This window comes from Nicotiana tabacum, chromosome 8, assembly GCF_000715075.1.
Source record: "Nicotiana tabacum cultivar K326 chromosome 8, ASM71507v2, whole genome shotgun sequence".
In the NCBI taxonomy this organism is placed as follows: domain Eukaryota; kingdom Viridiplantae; phylum Streptophyta; class Magnoliopsida; order Solanales; family Solanaceae; genus Nicotiana; species Nicotiana tabacum.
In genome coordinates this window covers 86,395,528-86,405,638 of record NC_134087.1, presented here as the reverse complement: position 1 = coordinate 86,405,638, position 10,111 = coordinate 86,395,528, and the positions used below count along the sequence as shown (strand labels likewise).

The 10,111-nt window shown below is 35.5% G+C and overlaps 1 protein-coding gene across 2 annotated transcripts; it reads left to right on the top strand.

Moving 5' to 3' along the window:
* The first annotated feature begins 1,346 nt into the window (after positions 1–1,346).
* LOC107789664 (beta-1,6-galactosyltransferase GALT29A-like) lies at positions 1,347–3,130 on the top strand. Of its 2 annotated transcripts, XM_016611521.2 has the most exons (2): positions 1,373–2,492; positions 2,598–3,130. In XM_016611521.2, exons 1-2 carry the CDS (start codon positions 1,765–1,767, stop codon positions 2,929–2,931), a joined length of 1,062 nt encoding a protein of 353 aa, XP_016467007.1. In that variant the 5' UTR covers positions 1,373–1,764; the 3' UTR covers positions 2,932–3,130. The 2 variants fall into 2 exon arrangements, with proteins under 2 accessions (XP_075075561.1, XP_016467007.1); XM_075219460.1 differs by having other exon boundaries at positions 1,347–3,130.
* The last annotated feature ends 6,981 nt before the right edge of the window (positions 3,131–10,111 follow it).

The window sequence follows — 10,111 nt, the reverse complement described above, 5'->3', positions numbered from 1 at the left end:
TTTGCGTATGATCGTCTGTTTATAACATCAAAAAATTCTGTGTAATCTCACAGGTAAGTTTAGGAAGGATAGTATGTGCGTAACCTTACTCTTACCTTATGAAGGTAGATAGACTACTTCTGACAAACCTTCGACTCGGGAAAGCATAATCTAGATACATCTGTTTGTGTAGTTAAATTCTAAAAACTCCAAGTAACAAGTTGTGGCGCAAGATTATGTACAAGTAATATCGACCTATATGTAATTCGATATGAAATGCGGTTTGAAGTGGTAAAAGTAAAAATGTTTTTATTCTTGTTTCAAATTGATGCCCCCCTTCACAGTCACTTTAGCTCAAAAAATATATTCGAAAATAACTATCACTTAGAAATTCAAAGATTAAATTTGTTAATCATTTTTCAACTATACTCTTAATATTAAAGAATAGTACTAGTTCTTTTTAATACTATATAATTCGTGAAAAGCATTTAACAGGGTAAACTTAATAAATTATATTTTGTACTTTTTTTAGTGGGCGTGAAAAAAACTGAACCGACAATTAAAATGGGACAAAAAGAATGTTTATTAGTACTATTTTTCTAAGTGGTGTTGGTCTATTATATATTTGTATATTTTTTTTAATATAAAATATTACTTACACATATATTTAGTGATGAATGCATTTTGCGAAATGGTGTCAGATGAGACACCAAAGGGTGTCTCCGCCGTTGATAACAAGACTTCTCAGTCTCAATCTCTATTATTATCATAATCGTTTGATAGAAAAATATCACATCATAGTTTAAAACTATAAATTTTGATTAATCACATAAATTAGAATTGTTAAAAGGTACTCCATTAAAATGCACGGAATAACATTATGATAGAATAGTGGGAAACATTTTCAGAGGTCTCGAAATGAAAACAATATTCTACTGGACGAGTAGTTGAATTAAAAGCTTGTGAACAAATGGTGCCTCTCCACGAACTGCGTCATTCTCATAAGGTATACTTATTCTCCGATCTACTTTAATTAATTTTTGACCTTCTTTTTATAATCTATAATATTTAATATTTTAAATATTAAAAATATTATTTTTTTTCAAAGTTGCCATAAGAATATTTATTATATTTTTAATGAATAAATTAAAATTAATATAGTCGATTTTATTATTAATTAATATTAAAAAGATGTATTCTTAATATGCGTGAGAATAACAAAAAAATTAATTAAAATGGATAGGAGGAATAGGAGTAATTAACGTCTTAAATAAGTGAAACTAAAATTAATAAACAAATTTAAAACCCCTGAAACCCATAACAGTTGTAATTAAAACCCAAACTCCATGGTTACTGAAGTTCAGTTTCCAAAATATATCAGCATCTTCTTGCCTACTTTCCCCTCAGCTCACTCCTCCACTTTTTAGGGTTCTCCCCCCACCCCCACCCTCGCCCTCACCCTCACCCTCACCCTCACCCTCACCCCTCTCTCTTGAAGCTGACCACCCAACCACTCAAATCTCTTGGAAGTCCCAGATCTATCATTCTATTTAAAACCTCATAAATCCTCATTAATATACTTTCCCCTTAAGACTAGTTGACTCATGTGCAAAAACATTTTCTTGATTTTTCTACCACTTCCCAATATGAACCAAAATCGAAATCTCTTAATTTCTTCTAGACCTTTACACATTATTTGCAGCTACTACAATCTTTAACATTTTATTCCCAGCTTAAAAATCAGGTCTTTTTTGGTATTTCTTATTTGGTTATGTCATTTTGGGAATGATGAAACGGACAATGCGACCATTGCTCAGTGTATTACTGCTAATGGCAGTGGCAGCTACACTTGCTGTTCGAGTTACCATACGTTACAGCTCCATTGAGCTGAAAAATGAATACCCTTTTGCAGCAAAGGCTCAAAAACCAGTTATAAATGAGACACTTTTGAAATATGCATCTGTTGATATAGGGGAACCCAAGTTGAAAAAAGAAGTTGAGGAGTTATTGGAAGGGAATTTCAGAACCCATAGTCGTCATAGATCATTCTTGTCTTCAGGAAGATATAGAATAGATATAAGACCAAGGACAGCTAGAGGTATACCGGTACAACTCCGGTCACCGGAGTTTTATCGCATTTGGCAGAGTTTTAGGAGGCATTTACAAGATTGGTTTAGAAATAGGAAGTTTCATAAGGAGGATGTAATGGTGGATTTGGTGAATACAGTTAAGGTTCCTATTGATAGAAATAATGGGAAAGTGGGATCAGAGAAAAGATATAAATCATGTGCTGTTGTAGGGAATAGTGGGATTTTGTTGAAGAGTCAGTATGGTGAGTTAATTGATAGTCACGAAGCTGTGATTCGATTGAACAATGCAAGAACTGGGGGATTTGAAGGTATAGTAGGTTCAAAGACTACTCTTTCATTTGTGAATAGTAATATCTTGCATCTTTGTGCGCGGAGGGAAGGTTGTTTTTGCCATCCATATGGAGTGAATGTGGCCTTAGTTATGTATGTATGCCAGCCTGTGCATTTCTTGGATTACATGGTGTGTAATTCTTCACATAAAGCGCCATTAATTGTCACTGATCCGCGCTTTGACATGTTGTGTGCTAGGATTGTGAAGTATTACTCGTTGAAACGATTCGTGGAGGGAACTGGGAAGCCTCTTCAGGAATGGGCTCCTGCTCATGATGGAGCTAATTTCCATTACTCTTCTGGTTTGCAAGCTGTGATGCTTGCTCTAGGTGTTTGTGACAAGGTTAGTGTTTTTGGATTCGGCAAATCCTCTTCAGCTAAGCATCATTATCATACAAATCAGAGGGCTGAGCTGAAGTTACATGACTATGATGCAGAGTATGATTTCTACCGTGATTTGGTAGAGAGACCACAGGTAATACCATTCATCTCGGACAAGTTCAAGTATCCTCCTGTTTCTATATACCAGTGACATTTTCACTATAAAGTGAGAGATTGATAGATCATATGTTAAGTACGCATTTTTCTGTTTATCTTGTATCAGTATTCTTCCACGGGTGAGACTAGGTCAAATTGTAATTGTAGGTTATGCAGGCCATTTGGGGTACAACTCAAATGTAAAATTGAATCACATGATGAATGAAATCTTTGGCGTGTTTCTTTGTGTTAAATTGTAAAATCTTTAACTAAATTGCTCAGTGTTATTGCACCATTTGGTAAATTGAATCACATTTCCACTCAAATGTAAAATCTTTAACTAAATTGCTCAGTGTTATTGCACCATTTGGTCTTATTACTAGAAGATATTTGAGTAACATACTTGGCACACAAATAAAACATGACTTAGCTCCAATATTAATAGCCCAACGATGACATAGTTGTGAACTCGATACAAAAGATTCTTGAAACACTGTTAAGCAGAAGTACAAGCTAGGCTCGAGTGAAGGTATATGTCAGGTTTTCCTTATTCATGTTGGTTGGAACAGAGTGTAGCTATGAAGTTTTATTATTAACATTTATAGCACATTTCTTATATCCATGTGCTGCAATGCTCCCATACTGGAAAGGGAAAGATTGAGCAATGATTGATCAAAGCATTTAATGTGAGACTTACCATATAATGCTGGATTTTTCTTGAGAAGGTAAGTAATAATTTTATAACTGCAAAAGTTTTACCAGCTCTAAGATAGTGCAGATCTGTACAAAATTGGGATTCCATGTACTGAAAAGATTCAATATGATAAAGAGAAATAAATCTATCATTTCATGTAACCACATAATGCTGGATTCTTATACCATCTACATATGTTTGGTTGTTGTTTTGTTCCCGTGGAGGTTAACTATTGGTCTCTTCTGTCCCTGATGCCATTACGTTGTCGCTAGGAATTGTTCCATGCCGATTCTGCAAGATGGCACGATTCGAAGAGTCTCTGCAAACAATCTCATATTGGAGTAATCCAAGAAATGGATGTTTCATTTGGCCTCGCCCTCTTTGTCTTAGGAAGTCATTCGTGTCATTAATATCTGATTTAAGTTCACAAGCGATCTGTAGGCTTGCATTCTTTGTTCTGCAGTTTATAGTGACCCCCCCCCCCCCCCCACAACCCAAATAAGGAAAGTAAAAGGAAAAAAAAAGGGTGTAAGCACAAGAAAGAAGAGAATGCTCTCACACGTCACAAGAGCCTCCTCGAGTAGCAAGATAAGGCATGAAAGGGTTTTACTTGTATCTTTGTTTTTGTTTGTAGTTGCTCTTTGCATTTAATATTTTTACATTATTTCTCCTTCGAACAGGCTTTTCCAGCCTTGAAAGCATTGAGATACAGGTACGTGTTCAGATTCCTACATATTTGACTCTATTATTTGCAGGCAAGCTACATTCTGACTTACCATCTTTTCAAGCCAGTCATGTAGAGATGGTTCTCTTTAAGGGGTCGTTTAAGTTATCCCGTGTTAATTTTAACACTGGGATAACTTATACCTTATAGAAGGTGCCAGGTGGGGTAATTAGCACCGGTATAACTTATACCTTCTTCTTAGAAATTATACGATTGTCATTCTTAATACAACATACCAAACAATGAATAAACAACAATCCCAGCATAACTAATCCCAGCATAACTTATCCCAATATAACTTATACCGACATAACTTATACCGGTATAAATCGTATTCTAACCAAACGACCCCTTAAAAAGTCTTTTTGTCTTAAACAAATAGAAAATTAGCAGCAATTAATATGACACGGGCAAATTTGAAACAAAGAAACATGCTACATCCTTTAACTAACCAAAGCTACTAAAATCCCTTTAGACGTCTGATAAGTGGACGCAAAGTATATGTACACACCATTGTTGTTTTCACTTTTCTTTATTCTATCCTTTTGCATTTTGTCATGAAGGCTCAGGCTTGGCTATATTTTACTGCATTTTGTCCTTGGCTGTATCGTACTCTACGTTCTGTTCCTCAACTTCATTGTCACCAGGAATCATATGCTGACCTATTGAAAAAAGAATATGGAAAAGGTCAACGAACCAATTCAGAATATTTTAATAAGACAGCTTGTCTTTAACATTGTTAAGAACCTGTTTTTGATCATAAACTGCATTTGTTGTCATATTCAAGTGGACTATCTACGTGCCCAGGTGGAATCAGCCGACTGTGTGGTACTTTGGTATCATCCTTCCAACAAAATGCTCTGAGTCGATCGTTGTTTAACTCTTCCTAGACCCTTGGTTTCTTCTCCTATTGAAGGAATAGCCAAAACCAAGAAACCTTTCCTATCTGCAGCCTTGATACCATATCTAGCAGCTTCTGCTGCATCATCAGAAAAGACCATAAAGCTTCGGAACTGCATGCATATAGTCACATCAGCATACTTCAAAAACATAACAATGCTCTGTACACCTGTTAAACATCTTTCATCCTCATGCAAGCTAACGTGGAGGCAAATGTATCCGATGGAGCTCACATACTCATGCATAAGGAAAGCGAATGATGGTAGCAGCTGAAGTTTATGCAAAAATCATTTGTTTGAAATTAGTTAGGACTTGTGCCTGCTCAAGTTAGTTAGTGTAAGCCTGTGTAGATGAGTTGAGTGCTTGCTACTTGTAAGCTTATATATTAGTTAGTGTAAGTTGGTATGGAGGAGTTTCTTTTTTATTTTTCAACAAGTTTATATGAAGAGTTGAGTGCTTGCAATGTGTAGCCAAGTTGGCTAGTAGCATTTTGCCTTGTATATACATGATGATGGTTGTACACGACGTATCGGGAGAATGAAGAAAACAGTTACTCATTTCTCTTTTTGTCCCACCATTATTTACTTTTGATTGCAATCTTGTGGCATTTTAAAATGGTATCTGGTCCTATGGAGCCTGTCGATGCATCGATCATAGTATGATTGTGATTCATATGTGCTGGTTATCGTCTTCTTCTCTCTTTGGTTTTTGCTTGTGATTCAATAATCGGAATGATTGAATTTGAGTTCTGAAGTTTTGACAATCAAATTCATGCAATTCATTTAAGTAGTTCAGATAATAAGGTTTTACCTTAGCGTCATTATCATCATTCTGTTGCTGGATAGGATCCGAGCTTTTCGTCAAAAAATTTGATTTATGGCTTTAAAAACACAAGCATTCTGATAATCCAGAAATTGTATTAACTAATTAATCCAGTGTTTGATGGAAGTGATGCTCATTGCTTTATTTGCTAGAATTGAGAATAAGCTTTAATTTGCTATGGAATCACTTGTTCATGATTGCTATTGGAGCCCAAATTTGACTCGCTTTCAATCTTTTTAAGTCAGTAACGTAGAGATGGTTCCCCCGTGTGAAATGTGAATCAATCAATAGTCTCAAATATATGAAAAAACGTTAGCAATTAAATTCTTTTTTCCACTCAGCAATTAAATTTGACACGGGCAAATAAAGGAAAGAAAACTAATACAGATCAAACATACTACACAATGTAGTAGCTTAGCTTGTAATGCTTTACACGACAACCAAACAGGTACAGTACACTATCAAGCTAACCAATGCTTTCCCGATATGTAGTAGAGGATGTATTTTTACCCGAAATATAACATATAATAATTGTAAAACCAAAAGCAGAGTAGATGAATAAATTTGGATGTTTTCTCCAAGTATTTTATATGTATGTGGAATCCATGGTGTCAAGATTTTGACCCGGTTCAAAGTTCCTCATTGGAGTCCCGTTAAATCAAAGACAAACACGGGAGGATTTGCTAAAGTCAAGAGGATTTCCATTTTTGTTCTTAAGGTTTGGGCTCGGCTGTATTGTAATTTCATATTCGTAGCCACCAAAGAATCTTATTCTGTCACGACCCAAAATTCACAGGTCGTGATGACACCTAATCCGACTTGTTAGGTCAGTCAATTAACAGTTAACACAATTCTAATAAAATAAATGTGATCAACAATTGATGTATCTGCATTCCAAACAACATCCCAAGGACTGGTAGTACAACACATGAGCTACTAACACTAGATTATTGTAAAAATGGATATGAAATAAATTCAACTTCTGTTTGAAATGTACTAAAACAGAATTCAACTCCAGAACTACCGAGGGACAAGTGGTAGCCACATCCGGAAGGAACAAACATCTTCAGAGTCAGCTCCGACATCACCCGCAACTCCGCTCCAAAATCTGCACGCAAGGTGCATAAGTGTAGTATGAGTACAACCAACCCCATGTACTCAGTAAGTATCTTGACTAACCTCGGTGAAGTTGTGACGAGATTTTTTTAGTTAAAAGATACTCATTGATATAATCTGCACAGAAGACCGGCAATAGAACAATACTAGAATATAACAGAATAGCGTACACAGAAATAATTATGCGAAGCAGTAAATAATTTCTAGAAGAACCACGATTAATATTCCTCAATATCACGACTAATCCTTTCCTTAGAGCGAGAACTAGCAAATCACAGTAATAAATCCATAACTTTCATAGTGTGAGAAATATACTCAAGACATCAAATCCAACGGCACAACAATGCCATTCGTGCATTTATCTCATCCTCACTAAATATAGGTGTAACAGTACCAACCAGGTGAAAGGAATCCCGATAATAGTAATGACAAGTTAGGAAACATAGGAATAATGACATCAATTAGGAAAGAATAACATAATTTCACCTAACTAGCATGGTAAAAGGCATAGATGTAGATATAACAAATAAGAGGTGAACGCATGATCTTTATAAGCTAACAAACAGAGGCATAAATGACTAACATGGTAGAAAGCTTATACTAAAGTGCAACAAACTAGATACAACATGGTTATAAATATAACAGTAGGAAAGATGCATGGTATTGCAAGTTAAACAAGTAGAAGGCATGGGCAACACAACAACAATTGAGATAGAGAACAAAGACAGAACAACAACGACAAGTCACATAAGAAACATAGGTGCGACAATAATAGCTCAAGGTAAAGGCATGAACGTATACACAAGGAAAAGATATCACAACATAATGCATGTCCCTCGTCCTTGCCTGCACGGAAACACCATTCGTTCCATGAACTCGTGATAATATAAAAGCATGATGATATAAATGAAATGGCACGGCATCACCCTTCGTGCTTTTACTCTCATCCTCACATGATAATGTAAATGAGATTAGGATAATATAAATGAAAAGGCATGACATCACCGTTCGTGCTTTTACTCTCAAATGAAGTGGCACGACATCACTCTTTGTGCTTTTACTCTCAAATAAAATGGTACGACATCATCCTTCACGCTTTTCACTTTCATTCACATGATAAAATATATGAAATGGCATGGCATCACCCTTCTGCTTTACATTCTCCCTCACATGATAATATAAAAGAAATGGCACGGTATCATCCTTCGTGCTTTACACTCTTCCTCACCAAGCATATGTATATTAATGACAAGCAAGACAGGAAGCATAAATAATATCAAGGAGAGTGGTCAATAAAATATTCCAAATGAACCCCAATCACAACTTTCAAGCCAATATTAGATCAATATTTCCCCAAGATCCTTATTATTCAAGTATTTCAACAAATCTCAAGTATGATCTACAACTCGAGTATAACGGCCGTAGCAATATATTAATGATTAAGCATGATGAAGACTGAATTAGACACATCAGTGTTTCTCAAAATCCTGTTAAATTTTAATCAAGTTATAATAAACTAAGTCTTGGTTTCTAACATTTAATTTCGTATTCTTAGTAATCTAGAAGTCAAGTAAGACATGAAGCAACAAGGTCACATAAATCTATAAGACACAATTAATCGTATAATTTACCCCCGAGCATGATTAACCTTGGCACATGCATAAATCGATGGAAACCTCATATATGCGTCACCCTCGCATGTAGCAAACAATGGCAACTAATAGGAAAAATTTTCTCGACAAAGTTAGGCAAGACACTTATCTCCTACAAGCCAAATTGATACCGAGCAAGCCAAACGATGATCTAAAAATACAATCCCGCATGTACCGACCTCCAAATGGCTCGAAACTATCCAAAAGCAACTCAAATACATTAAATAATGCCCCCAAAACAAACCAAATCGATAAAGGTCAAATCTTTAATCAAACGCCCAAAGTCAACCAAAAAGTCAAACCCGAGCCCACACCTCGAAATCTGACGAAACTTATAAAATTCGATAATCCATTCAATTATGAGTCCAACCATACTAGCATCATTCAAATCTGACTCCGAATCGATGTTCAAAACTCAAAAATTCACTTTATGAAATATTAGACAAACACCCCCCCCTCCCCCAATTTTACTTTGTAATCATCAATCAAATGCCAAAAAGAAAGAAGGATTCGTTAAATATAACCAAAATTGAGTATATAACACTTACCCCAATCCATATGGTAAAAATTGCCTTCAAAAATTGCGCAAATTCGAGCTCCCCAACTCAAAATGTGACCAAATGAACAAACCTTCGATATTAAGTATTTTTACCAGTTGTTCTGCCTCGTTTCTTGTGTCAAATGATCCCGAAATTCATTTTTGATGCCTCAAATGGATTTCTTGTGAAATTTCAGTCAAGTTAGGCCTTTAAATCAGTCCATTTGACCTTATAATAAAGGAGATATATTGGTTTCAATATTTGAAAATAGTGTAGATTTTTAAATATGAAGTCAGTGGCAATTTCATAATTAATCTGAAAAATCTAACAACCCAATTCTTAGTAAAATGACCACAAACTCCTCATACGATGTCCAAATGCGATGATTCTTTTTTAAATGGTTCCGTAATTACGATACAGATCTAATGCTTCAATCAAAATAGAAACCGAAACTCATTTGTGTAATGTGGTACCATTTATGCTTGAACGAAACATAAGAAAAACGAGCGCAACACACCCAAACCCATATGAAACTCAACCGATTCCATCGGGACTCCGTACAAACATACCAACAAGTCCCATAACATAATACAGACTTACTCGAGGCCTCAAATCACGCATAACAATATCGAAAAGAAGAAACACACCTCAAATCAAACTTAATGAACTTTCGAACTTTCGACTTCCAAAAACTCGCGCCGAAACATATCAAATCAACTGGAAATGAACTCAAATTTGCATATAATTCCTAATATATCATGCGGAGATATTCGTGCCCTCAAACTACT